The 23,963-nt window shown below is 39.2% G+C and overlaps 1 protein-coding gene across 24 annotated transcripts in view; it reads left to right on the top strand.

Moving 5' to 3' along the window:
* The window catches only part of DST (dystonin), a 472,609-nt gene that overhangs the window by 393,856 nt on the left and 54,790 nt on the right, over nucleotides 1-23,963 (top strand). For 20 of the 24 annotated variants that reach the window (XM_034648017.1, XM_034648015.1, XM_034648006.1 and 17 more), the window contains 10 exons: nucleotides 2,391-2,552; nucleotides 4,061-4,231; nucleotides 6,793-6,959; nucleotides 9,176-9,335; nucleotides 9,538-9,864; nucleotides 10,364-10,448; nucleotides 11,685-11,926; nucleotides 12,841-13,047; nucleotides 23,369-23,488; nucleotides 23,678-23,785. In XM_034648017.1, the coding sequence (XP_034503908.1) occupies nucleotides 2,391-2,552; nucleotides 4,061-4,231; nucleotides 6,793-6,959; nucleotides 9,176-9,335; nucleotides 9,538-9,864; nucleotides 10,364-10,448; nucleotides 11,685-11,926; nucleotides 12,841-13,047; nucleotides 23,369-23,488; nucleotides 23,678-23,785 (1,749 nt within the window). The remainder of the gene's footprint in view (nucleotides 1-2,390; nucleotides 2,553-4,060; nucleotides 4,232-6,792; nucleotides 6,960-9,175; nucleotides 9,336-9,537; nucleotides 9,865-10,363; nucleotides 10,449-11,684; nucleotides 11,927-12,840; nucleotides 13,048-23,368; nucleotides 23,489-23,677; nucleotides 23,786-23,963) is intronic. The other 4 variants (XM_034648011.1, XM_034648012.1, XM_034648014.1 and 1 more) reach the window with 1 other exon arrangement.

Raw genomic sequence — 23,963 nt, 5'->3', positions numbered from 1 at the left:
GAATGAGGTAAGAAAGTAAAGGGTGCAGCCTTGTCCTAAGTAAGGGTTGTTCATCGAGCCTGTAATTATTTTCTTCCCTCTCAGATTGAAGTTCAGCTATTTTGGTATTTTTTCTAAGCTCTTCTGGTAAACTCTGCCTCAGAGGCAATTTTATTTTATTTTAAGCTTTGTGTTTGTGTGCTTATGGGTTAGATTAGGGGGAAAGTCTCTTTTCCTAGGTATTTCTTACCACTGAGAGATAAGGAATTTAGACAGTATCAGAAAAGGTCCTCTTCCCAGCCTAGGAAATAATTGCTCCGGTCCGCGTTACCCTTTCCTTGAGCACGTGTTAAATGGCATACCAGGTTAAAAGCTTAAAAGTACTTTTTTTATGTGAAGGATTTTGCAGTCTATTTGTAGAAAGTAATTAAGCTCTTAGGAATATATAAATTCTTCAGTAGTTCTCTTTTTTAACCCATATTTTTTTGTAGCACTTCAGAAAATTACCACAGACTCACCCAGACCTACTCTGATGTGCAACCCTAAAGTTGATTTCTTTAAGACCAAGATCAGAGGTGAAGGCAATTTACTAGAACATTATATTAAATTTTTTGTCCTGAATGTTATCCGAGAGGGAGAGTGGAATTTTTCCCTGGCAAGTTCCAGGAATTACGAAGTCGCAGTTTTCTTACCACTCCCCCTTCTCTGTAAGTAGTAAAATATATCCATAGCTATTAGTTCCTAGAAGTGGTAAAGAGAAGTAGAAAGGTGGTACCAAATTCTTTTTTCACCCCCTTGCTGCAACTTTGTGTTAACTTATTAGATAACTGAAAGCTGTTTTTTTTTCCTCAGTGATTTCAGTTCTTATTTCTTCGATTATGTGTAATTGACTGTTTACGTTTATAGTACTGTTATGTAGAAACAATGAGCCAGTGTGGAAATTGTCTGTAAGGATTTTATTTAGAAGAAGAAACATGGGCTTTTAGCTGAGAGGAGACTTTTAAGGGAAATGATCATTTATTTGTTTGCTCTTTCTAAATTTACTCACTCATGCGGTAACACAGGACTATCTTGAGTGCTACGCGTCAGGCCAGAGTCTGAGGAGTTTCTCTTGTAGCCTCTACATCTGTGAAAATCACTTTCCATATGGTGTCTGTAATTTTTTAAGTATTATTTTGTTATTTGCCTTTTTAATGTTTTCACATATTCTGTTAACTGTTCATTCACTTGGACTATTGATATATAGTGCCCTGTAGTATAATGACTCAAACCCTGAACCTTGTCTCGTCTTAGTATCTAGCTGAAACTTTCCTTCCTTGGTTTAGTTAATTTTCTTTATGACATCCCTTAGGCCCCATATTTAAAACATTTGTATCTCTATGAAAGAGTTGATGTATTATCAGTGTTATCCCTTTGCGGGGTTAATGTCATCCGCGCCAAGATGTAAATATAATTTTTCTGTACTGATACTCATCCAGCAAATAATTATGGGGTATGTATTATGAGGTAGGTACTGTGGTAGCTCCAGGACATAGAACCACTATCAGGAAAATAGACATTTCTGCTTTCGTGGAACTTGCATTTTACTCTAGCACGTGAGATTTTTTGCCTGTTACAGGCGTTTGGGGACCATAAGTTGGATGGGACTGGGAGTCCGAGGGAGAATTCTGGCAAATGGCTGGCAGTGCCAGGCAGTGACCAGAGAGTAACCAGAGTTGCTGTGCTGGTGACAGGTGTGTGAGCACATCCACAGGGTGAGGGCTCCGTGCTCTTGCAAGGCCGTTGGTGTCTTGATAGTCATTGAGGAGGCTGGGTGGGTAGGGACCCATACTATTGCAGTGCCTGCTGACATCCCTTCTCTTTTCCTAGCTCTGTATTTTCACCCCTCTGGCAAGCTATAGATTGGCCTCTTGGCTCACCTCAGCATCTTGTTCTTGACCTTCTTTTCCAGTTTGAGTCTCAAACTTCAACAGTTACCCGCTAGCAGCAGTATCCGTAGAGGAGCTTGTAAGGCTCCTTGCCCAGTAAGGCTCTTCTCAGGCCCATCTTATCATTTCGCTCCTTGGCATATTGCATACTTTTTTCTACTAGAGTTAAATTGGAATGATAGGAAGTATCTAGTGTTATGCTAATGAAGCAATAGAGAGAGGACAGATAAACTCTTTTCTTGGTTTTATAGGTAATCTGATTAAAGGTACTTAGAATAAAATTCCTTAAAATTCCTGAGTGGTTTTGTCATATTATGAATTTATACTTAGTTTAGTTTCTGTTTTTCATAAGGTAGCTGTGACATATGAAGAGATAACAAAAGTTATTTTTACCTGTAATAACGGGTACCAGATCATTGAACAAATGTTTGTATTTGGTGGTTGTTAGATAATTTGTATAAATTATTGCTCTTCCAACCGCAGGTATTCCAAAAAGAAGAGATTGAACCTTTGCAGGTTAAGCAGCAAGATGTAAACTGGTTAGGTCAAGGCCTTATCCAGAGCGCTGCTAAAAGCACCAGCACGCAGGGTTTGGAGCATGACCTGGACAACGTCAACGCACGCTGGAAGACTCTCAACAAGAAGGTAATTTCTTCATCCCCTCCATTATCGTTTCTGTTGATTATTTATTCTCTAGCATTGGTTGTGACGACTAATCATATTTCTAACAGCTAAACCTCCCTACACATGCCTCCCTTTTTATATTGCTGTGAACTGGGGGGCTCAAACTCAGATGCCCGCAGGAGGTCAGTGGGCAGTGTGAATGAAAGAAGTGAGCTGAGTGAAATAGGACCTCTCCCTGTCATTCTCTTCACTTTGGTAGAGACACTGTCGTGCCAGTGCGACGGCTGGGAGCCCATGATCCAGGACCTCATGCTGAGGTGCAAGGTGCAGTCGGTATTAGCCTCCAGCAAATCATTCCGCGTAGGGATCTAGGTTTACTGTTGTCAGATAGTCTACTTACTTTCAAAGGAACCTGGAAATCTCATTTTTTTGTGAAACCTAATTTTCAAATGTTGGCAACTAGTTTCACCCTGTACAGTCCATCGCACTGTGCAGGTGAGCGCACTGTGTCTCTCTGTCAGCCTTGGACTAAAGGGTTTACCACCCTCGCTATGACTCTTAACTCTAAATTTTACTTTACTCACAAGATGTACTCCTCTCTCTAAATGTCCATGAGGGAAAACCCTGAAAAAGAATGCTCTGATGCCTTAAGGAGATAATGCTGAAACACCATGGCAGCCCTCCGCGTGATGTAAATGATCAGGACATTGTTATGGGGTTGGCATGCTCATCTGGTGGTGGTGGTGTTTGTTCTTATAGTTTTCTCTGCTTTGAAATCTTAAGCAATTGTTGCCAGATCTCAAAACTACATTTATCTTTCTTTAAAATCTGATTCGTATTGTAGTGCCCTTCAGACACAATTGGAATGTAGTGTCAGGTGTAAATGTATTCCATGATACTTAAAATATCTTGCCAACTACTTTTTCAGTCCTAAAGGAAAAGATCTATGAGAAGGGCAATAGGATATCTCTCTGTAGGACACAGAGACTCCATTTACTAGAATACAAAGGCCCTGGTTTGGCAAAAAAGGACTCTAGCACTTGGAGCTAGCAGAATTTAATCGGATACTTTACAGGTATTTTGCCTAGCAAAATAACAATCTGTTTCTCTCTACCGTAATAGTTTTTTTTTTTTTTTAGCTTAGTCTTTTAAAATATTCACCCGTAGGAAGTAAAAAACAAATCAAAAGGAAACTGATAAAAATGAATTAGGCATTGTTTCAGTAACCTTATAATATTCATATTATTCATGGCTAATCATTAATTTATTTGGCATTTCCAAAATCTCGAAGATTTCATCTTTTACATTACTGTTTGGGATTGAAACCTTTTCTTCTTGGTTTGGTTGCTAAACTTTGACTCCTTTCTGCCACAGTCCTGCCCACTGTCAATGCTTTGGGCAGATTTCAGTGAAAAGGAAAAGAAAATTTGTGACCAGTTGGGAAGAGGAGCATGAAAAGTGGTGGCTGGTGGACAACTTTCACTTTTTATGGAACAAGCACATAAGTTGATGCAACTGTAACTTTGCAGGTGGCTCAGCGAGCAGCCCAGCTGCAGGAGGCCCTGCTGCACTGTGGGCGGTTCCAGGATGCCCTGGAGTCCCTGCTTAGCTGGATGGTGGACACCGAGGAGCTGGTGGCCAATCAGAAGCCCCCGTCAGCTGAGTTTAAAGTGGTGAAGGCCCAGATACAAGAGCAAAAGGTAAGTTAGCAATACTGTTGTGTTGTGTTTCATGTTAAATTGTAATAAGGAGAGTAAAAATCTTCCTCAAGACTCTCTTTGTCTCAACAGAATATTCTAGTTGATCAGTATTGATGCTCTAGACGTTATTTTTTAGTCATTCAACAGGTATTTACTGAACATCTGCCATGGGTCCGACATTGTTTCAGGTGCTGGAGATAGTCACTGAATAGAAAAGATGGAAGTTCCTCATTGAGTTTAAGGTTTAGTGGGCAGGGAGGAAGAGGGAGAGACAGTAAAAGTAAGTAAATTGTGATAAGTTAGCAAGTGATAAATAAAGCAGGGATGGGAGGTAAGAATCAGGAAGTGCCAGAGCAAGGAAGGAGGACAGGAAGTGCTGGGGTGGAGTCAGGTGTGTGCGTGCAGTTTCCAGTAGGGTAGTCAAGGGAAACCTCACTCACTGAAAGGTGACTTTGGCAGAAATACCATTCCCTTATATATTAGGTTGATCTATATGAACTTGGCTTTTTTTTTTTTAAAGTATGGTTGACATACAAAGTTACATGAGTTTCAGGTGTACAATATAGTGTGATTCAACAAGTCTATATGTCATGCTGTGGTCCCCACAAGTGGGGCTACCATCGGTCCCCATATAACACTATTACAGTACCACTGACTGTATTCCCTGTGCTGTGCCTTTCATCCCCGTGCCTCCCTCATCCCATAACTGGAAGCCTGTATTTCTTACTACTTCTTTATAGATTAAATACAGGCAGTTTCCTGTGACTCAGCCTGTGCTAAAGAAGTAAATATTTGGTTCGTATATGGTAAGGAATATGCTATTGTGTCTTTTAACACTGCTAGTGCAAGACCAAGTTGGAAAGAAAGACACACTTGTTAAAGGGATGATAACATACAAAAAAATTTCTGCGCTCCTGATGGTGGTGGTCAGTTAGCAAGAGTTTAGTGACATTTTCAGACAATTTGTCAGCCATGACTTGAAGTGGCATATGGGAGGGGCCTAGCACACAGCATGTTGGTAAGATTTTTCCTGTGTGGAACTTTGAAAAGAAGGGAATGGATTATGAGGCTTAATTTAGTTTTGACAATCAGTACTATCTCTAAAAATTCTTTGAAGACTCTAGTGTATTGGGAATTAACCTATTAGAAATAGATTTAAAGATAAGAATTACAGAAACATAACAGGAAACATTGCATTTGCAAGATTTTTATATAATATATGTACTATATGATATGTAACAAAGTAATGTTTATTTAATAAGTAAAATATAATATTAAATAGAATAATATAACTGCTGCCATTCAGTATTTAATTTAAACCTTTGTTATTCTCCCAAACTCAATGAACTATGTTTAGCGAACAAAACATCCTTGTTGGTTTTGCTTTCTTAACTGCTGGAGGCTTTGTTATTAAAGTTTATCAGCAGTAATCCATTTAATTAGTTCTCTTTACTGCCTAAACCACCTGTTATATCTTGATTTTATAACGACTGTAACCTGTATCAAGAGAGTTTGCATGTCTCCCCTTCTTTTTAAACGTGTTCCTCTAACCACCTGATTTGGTTGTCCCAAAATGAAAGCGAGAGGATACTCTTCTAGCTTCTTACCTCGAGGTAACTGTGCATTTCTTTAATCCTTAACTATCAGTCAGGATCAGATTAAAGAAGCAGTGAAGGAGTATTTAGCATTTCATATACCTGTGCCTTCCTCACTGCTAATAACACAGTCCCTGTGCTTAGCACTTGCTCATGAAATAATCGTTTTGATTAGATTAGAGCAAGGTAATCCTGAGTTCTGGCTACTTCTGTCAAACATCCCCTCCCAGGCTTTTTGAAAGGTTTGCTTAGAATTAAATTGGATTTTTTTCTGCTGCTAAATCCTGAAATGCTAGTCTTATTTAGCCAGCTTTGGGGACTTCTGACTTATTCCATCCTCTCCCTGTTCCTTTTGGAAATGATATGTAAAGGCTCTTTTTTAGTTTCCAGCCTCCTGAAGGATTTTAGGAGCTAGTTCCACCTAATAAAGAGAGGCAGGAGCCTTGAGTTTTAGCCTCACTGGCTTGTAAACTTGGTCTGAGTCTTAGCTGCCCTGTCCATAATCGTTTGTTTAACATGGGGAAAGGTGTCAAAAACAGTAATGATTTGTAATAATCTTGTCTCAGTAGGACAGGTGATTGTTGAAGGTTTAGGGTATTCCGATTTTGTTACAATAACGGGGATTTTGTACTTTCAGTGCAGTGGAGTTACCCTTCAGCACCACCTTCCACCCCCATTATTTTATATTAAAAAAATTAATAATGAATGGGCTTGATGGCCTTATCAGTATTAGTTTTATCTGCTATGAAAAGCCCCAGTCACAGTGTCTGACAAAATAGCAATCAATCACTACTAGACAAAATGAGTTATTTTTAAAATCCTACTTTTTTATGTGACTCCATATCAAATACGTATTTTTGTCACATATGAAAAGTACTTAGACTGAGTTTTCCATTAGTGAACACAGTTATTCTTTTATCCCCCCCCCACCCCTTTTGCTTTTGGTGTGTCATGTTCTGTCTCAAGCTTCTCCAAAGATTGTTGGATGACCGCAAATCTACCGTGGAGGTCATCAAACGAGAAGGAGAAAAAATTGCTGCTACAGCAGAACCTGCAGATAAAGTGAAGATTTTGAAACAGCTGAGCCTCTTGGATAGTAGATGGGAGGCACTGCTTAATAAAGCAGAAACGAGGTAACTGAAACTCTTCCGTCTTTCGAAAGAGGAGCAAAGGCTTTCGTACTGATAGTTTGCATTTTGAGAATGCTTTTCTTTAGATCTCCTTTTCCTATGTTTACCGTGTACGTGAACAGGGAGCAAGGGCTGTCATTGCCCCTCTCTTCGTTCCTCTAATGGTAAGGTCTTGGGGTCATCAAATGATTGCAACTCTTTAGTTGGAGAAAAATAATTCCCTCAAGAGTAATTTATTTATTTATGACGTCGTGACTGCCCACCTGCTATGTATCAGGCACGGAGCGAGGCCTTAGGTTATAGAGGTGAACCAGACAGATCATCTCGGTCCTCAGGGTACAGTCTAGTAGAGTCTTATAGCCGTTGGAAAGTAATGACAAATGTGATGTTTCAGAGCAAAACCATAGGGTGTTGTGGAAGCATACAATAGGAAGACCCAAGTCTGGGGGGAGGGAAATGACAGTTAAGCTGTGTTTTAGAGGAGTAGGAGTTAGCTAAGAAATGAAGTAGATGGAAGGGTGCTGTGACGTTTATGAAGGCTGAGAGGTCTGGAGCGTGGTCTGCAGGGCATGCAGTCAGCCTGTTTTTAGATTCATGTTTTCATTCTCCGTGCTGGCATCGCATTGACCAGTGTTGAGTAGAAGCTACACTGAAGTGTAACCGTAGCCACATAGACTGGTTGAGTTGAAAATAGATGAACCACTGAACAGAATGATTATTTCCATAAATTGCTACCTTCTTTGGAACTACAATGGTGGAGAGAAGGATTTGTCTCATCTTGGATATCAGAGTAGAATTTATAGCTGTAGGACCATAGAGTAAGATACTCCTAAGGAGGCTAAAAGCTCCATGTCCTTAACAGGTCCACATCCATAATATGTTTCAGGAGATTATCCCTTTGTGTAATGCCCAGGACATTGTGCCCTAGCTGCCATAGGAGATACTCTCAGTACTTTTTAAAAAATAAATGAATGTCTAGATCCCTGCTTTACTACCACAATGGCTTTCTTGTCCTAAACCTTCCTCACAATGGTATTAGATGGAAGGGTAGTGGTCATATTATGACTCCTACACAGATTAATAAAGTCACTCACAATTTAAATCACAGTAAACTAAACTTAGCCACAAAATAACTTATTTTCACTGATTCTAGATGATTGGATATTTGAATTTAGTGATAATTCAGAAGTCAAAAATAGTATAATCATTTTATTCATTTTTTTAAAAGATCAAATGTATTTCATCTGCGAGTTTTAAGACCAATAGGAATATGTAGTTTGTGATAAAATGATACAGAAATTGTATCCAGTAGCATGTGCCAATTTTCTAGAATTCCTTTGGTCTCCACAGAAAGAGAATTTCTTAAATCACGTGATTCCCTAAGAATCAAACATGATAAAAAGTTAGGACAACAACTCTTGGTCCCAGGATTTGATATTGAGTCAGCTTCTCAGTATAGAGACCAGCACAATCTCTGGCCTTAGGTGAAAACTGAGGATGGGGGAAGTAGGTTTTCACTTTCATGGTAAATTTTTAACTGAGGAAACAATGGGTTTTCTAGAAGCATTTCAAATTATATAAAAGTGTATTGCAAACAAGTAAAAGTCTGAAGAATATTTCTCTTCTTTCATGATATTTTAATCCATAAGCATTAACTTTGCTTTTGGGAAATATACCTGACCCTGTACTTGGGGTAAGGGGGAGTGTGGAGAATATACCTGACACACAATTTTAGTAGGAATCCCTGTTCATTCCGTGGGGGTATCTATCGGTGGTCTTCAAAATTTGAATCCAATTTTGATCAGTTGATTAAGGCAATCATGGTAACTGGTGGTCTGATTGAAATTAATTAAAATATAAAACACTTAGTACAGGGCTTGGAGCAGAATATGTGTTCAATAAATTATTTTTACTGTCATTATTATTGCTGCTATTGTTATTAAAACATTTGCTGTTATTATTATACAGCTATCATTATTGTAAGTATTGTAACCAAACTTCTTAAGAGTTTCATAATACTTAGGTACTGTGGTTCACTTTTAATTTCATTTAGTAGGAGAACTATTTTAGTATGCCCTTTAAACGTGAGAGATCTTAACTTTAACCTTAGATGTTTTCCACAAAAAATGTTTCGAATGCAAGAGCATGAGTAAAGATTTTTGTTGAATATTTCACACATTCTTCATCCCTAAATGACCTTTATCTTGGCACTTGAATAGGAATCGTCAGTTGGAAGGTATCTCGGTGGTGGCACAGCAATTTCATGAAACCCTAGAACCATTGAATGAGTGGCTTACAACCATAGAAAAGAGGCTGGCGAATTGCGAGCCCATAGGAACCCAAGCGTCTAAACTTGAGGAACAAATTGCACAGCACAAAGTAAGATACCCATTGCACATTAGTAAGGTTCAGCTTTCCATCTCCTCTGTGGTTTTATGTCATAAATTTGAGTTATATACTGTTGTGTTATGCATGATTGCCAACAGCCCATTTCAAATGTCATTCTTTCGTTCTATTTATGTTTTCATTTTTATTTGTACATCCTTTTTGTTTCTCTTTTTTTTTTTAAACTTTATTTTAGGCCTTAGAAGATGACATCATCCATCACAATAAACATTTACACCAGGCTGTTAGCATTGGCCAATCCTTAAAGGTTTTGAGCTCCAGGGAGGATAAAGATATGGTGCAAAATAAATTAGACTCCTCTCAAGTGTGGTACATTGAGATTCAAGAGAAAAGTCACAGCAGGTCTGAGCTCCTCCAGCAGGCCTTATGTAATGCTAAGATTTTTGGGGAAGATGAAGTTGAGCTGATGAATTGGCTGAATGAAGTGCATGACAAACTGAGCAAGCTCTCAGTCCAGGATTACAGCACTGAGGGGCTTTGGAAGCAGCAGTCTGAACTTCGGGTATTTTTATTTATGTTATTTTTTTCATTTCAGTTGTCATTATTTTCTGTCTTCCTTATTTCTGTATTACTTTATGTTCTTAATGATTTCGGTGAATTGCTGTACTCAAAAAAGACTTTGGGTATACAGATTAGTTCTAATGAAGTCACTTTCAGAAAAGATTGAATTTATCCAATAGCCAGATTTTTCACTTTTCCTTTGTTGTTTTAGGGTTGTATACAAAGACCCATATTTAACCAGTAGTCCAATATCTTCACATAGGCCGTTTTCTGGAAAGGAGAGTGTGTGAATTAGGGTAGCCATACATGAGACATGGGTCAGGATAGTTTAGAGAGGAAGGGGAGACAGTGGGTGGGGGGGCGGTGACAGGAATGAGTAGTTGAAAATGGGAGGTGTTTACTTAAATCTCTGTGAAACACAGAGTTCTCTAAGATTAACCAAAGCTAACTGTTATTTAAATTTCCCCCCCCCACCACATAAAAATGGTACCTGTTTTTAGGTTCTGCAAGAGGACATCCTACTCAGAAAACAAAATGTAGATCAGGCGTTACTAAATGGTTTAGAACTTCTAAAACAAACAACAGGTGAGAATCTTTCAAATCAACTCATCATGCAGTTAGCATTTCTGCATTGCTTTCTAAATATTTTAGGGAAAGGGGAAAACAGAATACTTTATAATTTTGGGGCCACTCCAAGACTTCATTCTGCAGAATGCTTTGAAGACTGAAACCCCAGGGGGTTTTGGAATATGATCTCACTTTTTTTCTCATGATCTCACTTGAGTTCTTAATGGAAGTTGTGCATATTACTCATAACACAAAGCACTGTGGCATGGGACACCGTCCGAGAAGCCCACAGCAGAGTTACGTTGAGTTTTCCGCTTGTGGGAGGCGGCGGTACCGCATGAGTTCATAGGTGGTAGACACATTTTCCCCGTGTTCGATAGTTTGCACTTCGTGACGCACACCGCGGCTACCCCCAGGCTTCATTTCTCCATGCTTAAACCCACTAAGAAAACAGACACAGAATGACTTGTTTTGGTCATTCCTTTAGCCTTAGGAAAGTTTCACTGTGCCCACGTCCAGTTCAGCGTCCGTATTGTGGTACGGGCAAGTGACAATCATTATGAGTTGGGGGAATTCAATATAGTATCTAGAACCCTGGACTAGGAGTCTGAAGCCCAGGACGCAATTTTTCTGTGTGTCTGAGAACAAGGAAGAGTCGAGTGAGGATCTGCTGAAACACTGCAGATGAGTTTAGTATTTTTAATGTATATATACATGCACACACCACCTGTGTGCCACATACACACACAGGTGCGTACGTACACATAGGCCAGGCACCGTTCTAAACACTTTGCACATAAACTCATTCAATTTTCATCACAGCCTTACGAGGTGGATTCTGTTCTTATCCCGATGTAATGATGAGTGACCAAGGGCACAGAGAGGTTGTCTTATACATGGTAACAAGCTGCAGAGTCAGTATTTGAACCCAAGCTGTGTTCAGCGCCTCTGCTTGAAAACTGAAAACACCATATAGTTAGATGCAAAGATGATGCTTTCACGTAGCCAAAGGCACTGTAGCCCTTTCCAATTTTATATTTGTGTTTTCAGAGCTGTTGAGATTTGCCAGAAATCCTGGGGAAAAGATTAAAAGCTGAAAAAGGCTTCTCTTGGGTCAGATCATCTTCGGGAAAATGTCCCCCTTTTTTTTCCCCTCCCCAGAAAAATCTCACCAGTGTATAATAATATCTGAAGAAACCCTCCCTCTACCTTTTCTTTCCTTTCTGGAGATCTAACATGCCTTTGAAATTTTAGGTGATGAAGTTTTAATAATTCAAGATAAATTGGAAGCTATTAAAGCCAGGTACAAAGACATTACGAAATTGAGCACGGATGTAGCCAAGACCCTGGAACAGGCGCTGCAGCTCTCGAGGCGGCTGCACTCCACGCGTGAGGAGCTCTGCGCCTGGCTGGACAGAGTGGAGGTGGAATTACTCTCCTACGAGACGCAGGTCCTGACGGGAGATGCAGCAAGCCAAGCACAAGCGAGACAGAAAGTACGCTCTGATCTACGTGTTTGGGATCCGCGCGTTCTCTTTTAGGGAGGCAGTTTTGGGTCATTCCTAACAGACTGAAGGATGCCTCCCTGGGTGGGGACCCAAGAGAAATTGGCAGCAAATCAATGGTTTAAAACTTTTAGGAGCCCAGAGATGAAAACAGCACATCGTAATTTGTTTCCAGAGTCTTATGCTTGGGAGTATAGTTTGTTACACAAGAGACAGAATGATGAAAACAGAAAGGAAAAAAAAAAAATGATCGTTTTAGAGATACACATAATTTGCTTAGAATAACCATATTTTTCTAAGATAGATGCATAGCGCGAGGTAGCTTTTCTACTTATATTGCCAAAGTGGTGTTCTGTCATGGTAATGGTTCTTCTCTTCAGAGAGGGCCTCTGTTTTTATCACCCCTGAAGTAGGATCACAGGTGGGTGAAAGGGAGTTGGGGAGGTCAGGCTCACTGAGTCTGTAGAATGATTCAACTGGGATGATGTAAAGCCAATATGTTCTCATTTTGAGGGTCACTTTAGTTCTGGCTTGGACTTCCCTCTTTATTTTACTTTTCTGGTGCCTGATTACTTAGAGGTTACCAGAAAGCAAAGAATAATACATGTCAACTTGCTTGGTTTTGTTTCTCAGATATTAAACATTTATATTAAAGTTCAAAGATAAAATCTTTGCCATGTTGACCAGTGAATTGTTCTTTGAAACGCCTCAGGAAAACACTTTGCTTTTTACGGAATAGCTTTAAATAACAAAGGTTTCTAGAACTCAACTAAAACTCAGCGGCCAAAGCCTGGCATTATTGGCCTGCAAAGGACTTTAGGGCCAATGACAGGGAAAGGAAAAGCCTGTTCAAACTCTTGAGAATTACTCCCCAGATTTGTATGTTTTCTTAATTCTGTTTTCAGGAACTGAAAAAGGAAGCTAAGAGCAGCAAAGCCTTATTGGACTCCCTTAACGAAGTGAGCAGTGCTTTACTGGAACTGGTACCGTGGAGGGCGAGGGAAGGACTTGAAAAAATGGTGGCTGAGGACAACGAGCGCTACCGATTAGTGAGCGATACCATCACTCAAAAGGTGGAGGAGATCGATGCCGCCATTCTGAGGTCCCAGCAGGTAGGGGCACATGTTTTGTTGTCTCGGCAATACATTTTCCCAGTTGTTCTCCGAGCCTTTACCTGAACAAAGATTTCTGTTCACAGTGTTTCCCGTCATTCGTTATGCTTCAAAAATGAAAGGAGGGATTTGAAAAGCATTCAGGTTCCTTTGACATGTGAGTGCCAGGCAGGGCACCGCTAATCTGTACATTGTTAACAGCCATCTGCCTCCGTGCAGCCCTCACTTAGCCTTACCAAATCAGTCGCTGGGAAGATCAGCCCTGTTTTTCCAAACAAAGTGCTTTTTGGCTCCATGTATGTGAATTGCTAATGCTAATCTTATGCCTTGGCTAAGTCTAATCTGTATGTGAGTAAATATTTGGAGTTATCACGTAAGTCAGTATTAACTGCTCATTTCCATACAGCTATGGCAAAGAGAGGCTATGTTCTTACTAAAAAGGAAGCAACGGTGTTGGTGATGTCGTGTTTTTTTCTGGAGATGACTCAAGGGGAAAAATGATAGTTTCTGACCTGTCCGCGACTCACACAGAGTTTATATAGTTCCAGAGAGTTTTACGGGCACTCAGCCCTCACCACAGCTCCCTCCAAAAACTGTGGGCAATGAGTGGGGTCCTGGAAACAGAAGTTTAGAAGACGTGTTTTGTTGAACTTTTATTGAGTATCCGGACTGTTTACATTAGGTCATCAGAATCTTATCGCAGACTTTCTGTGACAGGGTTAGTGCGCTCCTGCCGTGTGCTTTAGAGCAGGGCTATGGAAGGTACGTAACTAAGCTTTTCCTAATATGTGCCAGGAGCAAGAAACACAAGTCAGCAGGTTGTGTGGGAGCATCCAAAATTGATTTTTGAAGGTTGCTGTAAAAGTGTAATTTATGTATTGTTATACATCATAATTTATATGGCACGGTGCTTCACCTCTCATGTCTGTGCCATGCTCTAGAACTGCAAAAGCTGATGAAAAACAAGACAGCGAAAGGCCTGCCTAAGAAAGTTTTGTGAGGGAGAGCGTTCATGCCTGAGGAATGTATTTGCATGACTTCTGTTTTCCAAGTTTGGCACAATTTCCATGCCTCCTTATTACAGGAAAATAAATGCATTTATTTGTGAAGTTTATTCAACTATAGGAAAATACTGAATTTTCTTTTTTCACCAAAACTGATATCAACATTTTAGAATTGGCACCAAAGATTTCCTAAAGAGTAAGACAAATATTCTGTACTCCTGGAGTGTGATTTGTCTTGAGAGGTTGACTGTGGGTGGTCAGTTGGTCAAGTAAGACAATAAAGAGGGCAAGATGGCAGGTGGAGCTTGTATTGGTTAGTAATCTAGGATATGTGCCATTGTCATTAACTGTAGCTCAGTTCTTTTCAAGGTTAGCAGATATTTTCTGAAGTTCAAAAAAAAAAAATGTAACCAGGTCAGTATATGTCCCAAACATATATCCTTTAGGAAAGTAACAGTTACTGTTTTGGGTTTGTTTTCTTTTTCTGATAAAATCATTTGTTATAGAAAAATTTGAGGTTTTCTAAAAGAATACAGAAAAACTCATGGAAGAAAGAATGTGTAAATAATATGATCTCAGTCCTTCTAGTCTTCCTTCTGAGAGAGAGAGAATGTGTGTCGTAGCGGTATCTTACCACCATACCAGTAGGTCATACAGCTAATAGTAATACCATTAATATTTTCTCATTGTTCACATATGTTTATTCTGTATTCATACGTGCATTCCTCTGAAATGCCTGCAAATCTGTCCAATGAAATACCTCCAGCAGTAAAGAAAATCAGTAAAATGTACTTAAGCCATAAAAAAAAAAAAAAAAAGAGGAATCCTCCAGCTAGCTGAAGAGACACACATTTTGGGTGAGAAGAACGTGTGCAGTAAAGGGACTTCCTGTGATCCCAAGAGCTAGTACATGGGAGTTGGACCCAGATTTAATCCAGATCTCATTCTACCTCATGGTGGTGCCTCCTTACACATTATGTCGAGAGGAAAAACGCTGAGGGGTGGTGGAATTTTTTCTAACCTCCGGCAGTAATCTGAAGAAAGGTGCCGTTATTACAGGAAAATGGAAGTCTGTAATGAGGGCATCTCCAACTACAAGGACCCTGAGCCAGGAGAGTACCGTGCTGACAGGATCGTGAAATATCTTTCTCTGGGAGAGTTTACAAACAAATTTGGTACCTGTTTTTCTGGGTTGGCAGAGATTTAGTTTTGTACCCAAAAGAATGGTTCCTAAGCTTATGATTTCCAAGTTTATAAAGGAGCTAATATATCACTGAAGTTATTTCATAACTTTGCCCAATTATAAACGTTTGGAATTAGGACCAGAGTATAGTTAATACTAAGATATTTGTTTTCTGTTTACACAATGATAATGCATTCATGCGGTATAAGAGATGATGCAAAAACATCTTGAGACCTGGATGTTAGCCACATATTTTGTACTGTTTTATGGCGTATAAACAAATCAGGTACTGTTCTGTGTCTCTTCTCCCTCTGAAACGTGGACATGATCTGACCACTGTCCATCTTTTAGACATACCCATAGTCACATGCAATTTGTTTTATTAACAGCTACTCCTTTCCAGGTCCTTACCCTCAACATACCCACACCCACAGCGTTAATAGGGTAAGGATATGTGTCCTGAACATGACTTGTTAATTTTAAATGTATAGATTTAATGCTTTGCTTCTTAATAACCTGGCTAGATTAAACTAGAGTTTATATACAAAACTGAATGTTTTGTTTCCAAGCAAATTTCTATTAAGTTGTTTCGCCCTTTGCCAGGCATTAAGGTTGTTTGTGTACACGTCTACCTCCTTTATAATGTTATAACCTGCTTTTTAGAATTCAGCAGAAACTTAGGGACTTTGTGAGGTGTCAGGCCACTATCACAGAGTATATTGGCTTCCAAACATCGACAAGAAAGATGTCCAGGAAAACATGGAAAAGAATTAGTTTGAAAAGGAAAGGAAAGGGTGCACATAGATATCTGCTATTAGCATGACTTTGTAACAGCCCTGTATAGGATTTTTAGAAAAGTTCTGATTTGGTATGGTTAGGTTTTTTTATGTTACTCCGGTATCACAGTAAGTTTTGAAAATACATGTCCCTGAATTTTGAAATCATAGAGCTCGGTGATAGAACACTATGTAGATGTGAGTGGTATTTATTGCTATTTGGGGACTAATTGAACTGCCTAAATTATGGACTAGTGAGTAAGGACTGTACACATGTGAGTCTACAGATTGGCAGGGCATTGACCTTAAGAGAATAGCCTTTTTTTTAACGATTTCATTTATTTATTTGAGAGAGAGAATGCGTATGGGTGGGGAGGGAGGAACAGAGGGAGAGGGAGAAGCAGACTACCTGCTGAGCACGGAGCCCAGTGAGGGCTCGGTCTTACCACTCGGAGATCACCACCTGAGGGGAAAACAAGAGTGGGATGCCCAACGAACAGAGCCACCCAGGGGCCCGAGAATATTCTTTTTCATAAGAATTAGGCCCGTTCATTACTTTTAGGGAAGGTCTGAGCAGAACAAGGCAGCTTAGTAAATAGTGATGGTGAGCTTTATAAACAAAGGAGAACATCTGCCTCCTTCTCACAATACATGAGGTCATCTAAGTTAGCAGCTGTACGTATTTTTGCATGTTAAACCTATGCATAGTAGCCTATTTTTGTTGCTTTCTTTCTCTAATTACAAATTGAACCAAATAAGCAACATGGAAAAGGAGGAAGGCACTTTCATTTAAAAGATGTGCAGACTTGTAGCCTGAAGTCAGACCATTGTGATTGTTTAAACCTCAGAGCAGTTCATTGTCCTGTGACGCACAGTGGCCAGAAGTTGCTAAAATAGGTGTGTTTCACCGGGTCTGGGAATCCCAGGCAGTCTTGAGCAGTTCTAATTCCTTGACTTATCTTAGTGGTTGCAATGACCCCTTTAAAATATTAAAGGCACATAGGTTGGTGATTTGGGGGCAATTAAAATAAACAGGTCATCAGGTCATTAGGAATCAGCCTCGGAGAAAAATAACACCTGTTTATTTCTTTTAAAGAACTAGAAGGAAACTTCCCCCACGGAAATGAGATTTGTTTAGACCCTCCAGGTGTTGGGGGTGGGAAAATAGGGGCTGTGTTATGAATAATGCAGAGAAAAATGGAAGGAAATGCTAATCAAAAGAAAGTGATAAGATCCTCAACCAGGGGAAGGGAACAAAAGGATGTCCTTGGAGTTAAGGTTCACTTAACCATTTTGCCTTTCTTAAAGCTCTATTTCCACTTAAGAGCAACTTTCTAGATAAATACAAAAGCAGTTTGTCAGAGATTCGAGAAATGTTTAAATAAGGTGTTAAAACCTGCTTTTACAGTATTTTAGCCATTACTGGTGAGATCATATGCATGTTTTGAGTTCATGAAGCCCAAACTGTATACAAGCAGGAGTTATGATATATAACATGGCAACTAGAAGTGCAGTCCCTGGGGTCGGGCCACCTTGGTGTGAGTCTCACATCCAGCATTAACTAGCTGGGTAATCTCTGGTAAGTCAGGTAACCTCTCTGCCTCGATTTCCTTTACTGTAAATGGAATTAATGGTAATACCCAGATTATGCAGTTGTCAGGATTAAAGAAGATACTGTATGTGAAGCACTTAGTGTGTTCAGTAAAATGCTGGCCATTATTGTTTTAGACTGTTTTTCAGGAATATTTAGAGTTAGCCAATTAAAATGTCTTTCACTATCAGGGTGCCTGGCTCGCTCAGTGAGTGGAGCATGCGGCTCTCGATCTTAGGGTTGTGAGTTCAAGCCCCACATCGGATGTAGAGATTCCTTAAAAAGTAAAATCTTTTAAAAAGTTGCCTTTCATTGTCTTGTTGGAAATTCCTGAAATACTAGTTCAATTGTTATAGGAGTTAAGAGTAGGTCAGTGGTTAGGCTCCACTGATAATACCTAGTAAAATAGGTCCCAGAATGCAATCATGGTTGCTAAGATTATCTACAATGTATTTGAAGTCAATTTCCGCTCTTTGAGTGAGCAGTGAACAAATTTATTAAAATTTGGTCTAGTAAACTTGCTCTCCATATTGCTCCCATTGTAAAACAAACAGCTTTTATGGTCTATTAGAAATGCACATATAGAGTCATGTGAAAGATTCATAGGCCTAAATAAAATGCCTTGCTTTACTATAAATTGCTTAATGAAGACCCTGTGGCTGTTCTGTTTGTGGCTGAACATAAATATTTGCTAATTTAATAAAAAAAAATTTCTCAAAAGACAGAAGGAAAATTTCTGCTTGAAGTCTTGTTTTCTTTTAGCAGAACAAATATTTGCCTTGGTTGAAGAAACAGTGTTTGAGTTTCAGTTTTCCATTTTGGCAACTTAGAATGTATCATCATACTGTTTTTCATTGGATCCCTTTTTTTAAGGAGAGAGAGAAATAGATTTAAACTAATATTAACACTAACAGCCTGAGTTTATTTATTAGGACTGTCGTATAAATGCTAAAAATAGCCTGATCACAAACAAGCGGGGTGGTGTGTCACTTTATTTTTTAGGGGCCAGCAGAGGGAAAAAAGTCCTTACTGCTAAATTTTATTCAGATTATCTTGCAGCACTTGCACTCAGGTACAAAGGCCTGGACTGTTTTGCTCAGTTTTGTACTCTTTTAAGTGAATCACATAATAAAGTTTTATCTTGAAGTTTCATTGTATATGGCTTGAAAGCTAATAATCCATGCATAGAAGACCTTTGTACTTGTTTTTCAGGAGGATTTCTTTTTCTACACCTGAAGCTCCCGAATTAGTTGAATTTTTTTCTTTCTTTCTTTCTTTCTTTTTTTTTTTTTTTTTACGATTTTATTTATAAGTAATCTTTACCCCCAGCTTGGGGCTTGAACTCACAACCCTGAGACCAAGAGTCACATGCTCCACCAACAGAGCCAGCCAGGTGTTTTTTTTCTTTTTTCACATTGATGAATTATTGCTAATTAATGAGTAGTTCCATTTGAAACTAAGTAACTTCTTAAAAATTATTGAGCTGGATTCAGATAGAATTTTTTTAAGAGGGAGAGGTGGGGCAGGGCAGAGGGAGAGAGAGAAAGAGAGAGAGAGAGAATCGTAAGCAGGCTTCATGCCCAACATTCCTGAGATTGTGACCTGAGCGGAAATTAAGAGACACTTAACCGACTGAGCCACCCAAGTACCCCAGGATAGAATTTTTCATGTGGTTTTTCAAGATTCTTTCTGGAATCCACATTGATCTCATGTGTCCCAGTAGCAGAAAAGGGAATGGGTCAATGAAGAAAACATTTATTAAACATTTATTAACACCACTATCTGCAGACCATGAGCCCCTTCAATAAGTTTTATGAAAAATGTGGCTTTGCTGAAAAGGAATGTATAATATTATGGGAAATACAGGAAAGATAATTCTGTTTGAATATATACATATATGCAGTCATTTTAGAAGTATTGCCCTTATAAGGGAGCTCACCCCTATGAAGACTAAAGCTCTGAATTTCTGTCTGGAACAGCTTTAGCATGTCAGTGATCCTCTTAACTGTGTCACACTTGAAGGAGAGTTCTGATCGGCAGGTATGATTGTGTGACTGCTGCCCAGACACTATATTCGCCTTAAAGCAGCCTGACTTTGCATCGTTTTTGTTTGTTTGTTTGTTTTGTAGATATTGGTTTATATTCAGATTTTTTTCAGTAGCATGTCTAGAGGTTGTTTGGGAAAGGTCTGTTAAGCCCTATCTTCCCTTCGATATCCTTAGGCAATTGAATTTTTAAAGGTAAATGTAAGACTATTATTTTTCCCCTATTGTATTTCTGGCTTGGGCCCATTATTCAAATGATTATCTAAAAATTTTTCTATCCTGAACTGTTGACTAAAAGAAATTGACCTGCAAATAGCTTCAGTATTTATTTACTTATTTGCAAAATTATTTAACTGAGGTTGCAGAGGTGAAAGCAAATGGGTTCATGGTATATAGAAAAAAACCTGTAATAATACTTTATAATATTATTATGTATTCTTCCCTTGGATAATTTGGTTTGCTTTTTTTTTCTTGTAAGAGTGAAAGCATAACTCTTAATCAGTGCTGTTCATGTTTGTGCCAGGTTATGGCTGACAGGTTATTTCCTTCTAATGAAGGGAAGTCCACTGATAAGGTTGGCAAATATTATTAAAAAATAAACTACCCCATGGTGATGAGGGTATAGCAAAACTCTGCTTGTGGGAGTATAAATTGGCACATCCTATCTGAAGGGCAGTTTGGTATAGTGTATATCTAAAAGAGAAAATGGAAATAGGAACTCACAAATGAGAGGTTATCCACACAGAACTTTTGTTGTTGTTTTTAATTAACTTTTTTTTAAGATAATTGTAGATTCACATGCAATTGTAAGAAATAATATAGAGATGATCCCATTGTACCCTTTACCTATTTTCCCCAGGGGTAACATTTTGCAAAATTATAGCACAGGATCACAAGCAGGATGTTGACATTGATGCAGTCAAGATACAGAACATTTCATCACCGCAAGACTACCTCATGTTGCCCTTTTATAGTCTCCCGCCTCTACCCTCTCCTTAACTCCTGGCAACCACGCATTTTTTCTACATTTCATTTCTAGAGTGGTGGGGTACTTTTTAGCTACAGCCTCTTTCTCCTCTCCTTCTGGGACCCCAATGATACAAACGTTAGATCTGTTATTGTAGTTGCACAGGTCCCTGAGGTTCTGTTGATTTTTTTTTTCTCCAATCTATTTTCTGTTATTCAGATTGGGTAATTTCTGTTCTATCTTGTACTTCACCGATTCTTTCTTCTGCACCCTTCATTGCTCTCATCCCCTGAGCTTATTTGTTATGATACATTTAAGTTCTAAAATTTCCATTTGGTTCTTTATATAGCCTGTTTTCTTTTCTGGGACTATTTTGTTGCTAAGATCTCCTCTGATTTTTTCATTCATTTCAGCTGTGTTTGAAATTGCTCAATGAGGCATTCTTATCATGGCTGTTTTAAAATTGTTGTTAGACAGTACTAACATTCCTGTGCTTTAGGTACTGGAGTCCGTTGATTATCTTTGATTAGTTCAGTGGGAGGTCTTCTTGGTTCTTGCTGTGAAATTATGAGTTTTGGTTCTTAATTAAACTTTCTCTTTGGACTGGCTTCCTCTGGCACCAGTCTGGCAGAAGAACCCAGGGGTGCTGTCAGGTGGAAGAGATCCAGGTTCCCCGAACTCAGCCTCTCATAATACCTAATGGGGTGCTCTTCAGATCTGCTGGCTGGGAGTGGGAGTTGGACTCCAGCTCTCTGAGCAGCCTTTTCCAACACCTCAGTAAGGGTGTCTGGATTAACCACTAAGCGGTGGTGAGAATCCCGACTCTCCACTAGGCCTTCCCTGACACCACCCCAGAAGAGACGGAGAGGGGCAATTCATTACTGCTTGGGGGGGCTGCCCACAGGATCTCCACGGACGCTATGGGCAGGAACCTTGTTACTGGCCAGTGGGAACTAAAGTTCCAGCCCCTACTTGGCCTTCTCTGACATCACCCTGTAACAGTGTCAGCACCTTGTCCTATTGGCTCCTGAGGGTGAAAATCTAGGCCTTTCTTGGCATGAGTGTGGGTGGGACCACAGCCTCTGTTTCGTGGTGTTCAGACAGAGTGGCTATTGTTTAAATGTTCTTTTGCTACGGTGCCCCTTTCCTGGTCATTTGGCTGAGAGAGCAGCCTTTTCTTGGGGTTTTGTCTGTGCCTCTAGTGTTTCTGGGTTGCATTTTCTCCAGTATCCATATGTGAGGCAAGAAGAAAACCCAGAGAACTCACCACTGTGTTGTTCCTCAGGCGCCAAGGCCCATACCAGTTCTGCTCTCTTCTCTCTCCTTTCAGTCTTATGTATGTTTTGTATGCAACGTATGCATGTGTGTGATGCCCAGGACTTTTAGGTGTACTTACAAGGAACAGAGAAAAGTATATCTACTCCATCTTTCCAGGAATCTGCATAGTGTTGCAGAGTGTTTTAAAAGTACGAATTATTTTCCAGTCTAGTTTCTTATCTCTACCCTTCTCTCTCCTCACTTAATTATCCCCTACCCTCATCTAGATTTCTAGGTCCTCTTGAAAAATTAGAAGTTCTGGCAGTACTGGACTTGAATGCACACAATGTCCGTTTCCCATTAAATCTTCCAACTGAGGCCACGGTTAGTTACCATTTACCAGTGGTGCTTGTAGGGGCCACTTGCCCACTTTGCTCATTTACGATAACTGCTTGCCCTGGAAGGCGTTGGCTTCTGCCTAATGCAGGGTATCGAAAATGTTCATGCTCTTTGACTTGGTAGTCAACTTCTAGGAATCTACCCTAAGGAACTAATTGGAGATGCCATCAGAGATTTCTGTTTATTACAGGTTTGTTTATATAATGGCAGAAAATGCAGTGAGCCTAAATAAAAAATATTCAGGTATGCTAGAATACAATGATGTTATTTAAAATTCACATTTAAAAGACTATGACATGGGAAATGTTCATAATAAATGAAAGAGCAGGATATGAAACTGTTTATACAGTATTATCCGAGGCTTTTATAAACCTTTTTCAACTTCTGGAATAAAATTCACTAAAATACCAACAGAATTAACTCAAGGTTTTAATTTTCTTCTGTATATTTTTTTGTACTTTATGAATTTCTACCACGAATTGTTAAGATTAAGAAAATAAAACCTCTTAAAATATTTAAGAATATTCTTGGAAGTGGTTTTTACTATTATTAAATGGGATGTAAAAAAATTATACATGAGATGTTTGGGGGTATACCCTACATAAAGAAACATACTTTGCACATACATTTATGCGTACAAAGTATGGTAATGTGAAAATTTCATGAGTTTTGCTAGGAGTCTTATATGTAGATAGCAGAATGCTGCTCGCATATCATATGGATTAAAGTGATAGGTGCAATGATTGAAAGATGGCATCCAGCTATTGACTTTTTGAGCTGTTCAATTTGGATAGTACCCATAAGAAGAAAATACTTACGATTACCAAAAAGAAGGCAACAGAGTTAGCTGTCCTAAAATCATTAATGCTGTATTACACATCCAGTGCCTTTTAAGAGCTTGTGTTTAATTACTCTGTGGGAAGTTCTCCTTTCTTTATGACTTTAGTCATCATCATAAACTAGTTCAGTATGCCATGAAGAGATAAGCTCAAATTTTCCACTTGTGTTGTAATTAGGATATTTAAAAGAAATGTAGAGAGGTATTTTTCTGGCACCAGTTACAGGGACTTAGTGACCTAATTATTTATCTTTTGTTTAGTTTGACCAAGCAGCTGATGCTGAGTTATCCTGGATTACTGAAACCGAAAAGAAATTGATGTCTCTGGGTGACATCAGGCTTGAGCAAGACCAGACCTCTGCTCAGCTGCAGCTTCAAAAGGTGAAGAAGTACATTTCCAATTGTATCAGAATTATTTGCTAATGTGGCCCAAGTCTAGACAGTGTGCTTGCATGATTTACTTTGCAAGACCCCTCTAGTGTAACTTGGTATTTTTAACGACTTTGCCTGATTGTTTTCATTTTAGCCATACGCTCTCTCTTTTTTTATCTTTATATTGGTAAATCACAGACATTCACCATGGAGATTTTGAGACACAAGGATATTATTGATGAACTTGTTAAATCTGGACATAAAATCATGGCCACATGCAGTGAAGAGGAAAAGCAATCAATGAAGGTATAATCTTGTCTGTGTGACTGGTGGTGAGACCCTTGACTAAATGGCCCGAGTTAAGCTCTCAATCCTAGAGAAGCACATTTCCTTTATCCACAGCTGCCATTTAGACAGCTAAATCATTAGTTTTAAGTAAGGCATTTTTCAAGCTTACAGAGTGATAGTAAAAGGAATATTCCTT

Source organism: Ailuropoda melanoleuca, chromosome 19 (assembly GCF_002007445.2).
Source record: "Ailuropoda melanoleuca isolate Jingjing chromosome 19, ASM200744v2, whole genome shotgun sequence".
In the NCBI taxonomy this organism is placed as follows: Eukaryota; Metazoa; Chordata; class Mammalia; order Carnivora; family Ursidae; genus Ailuropoda; species Ailuropoda melanoleuca.
Note: the sequence above shows the minus strand (reverse complement) of the source record. Positions and strands in the feature narration are given on the sequence as shown.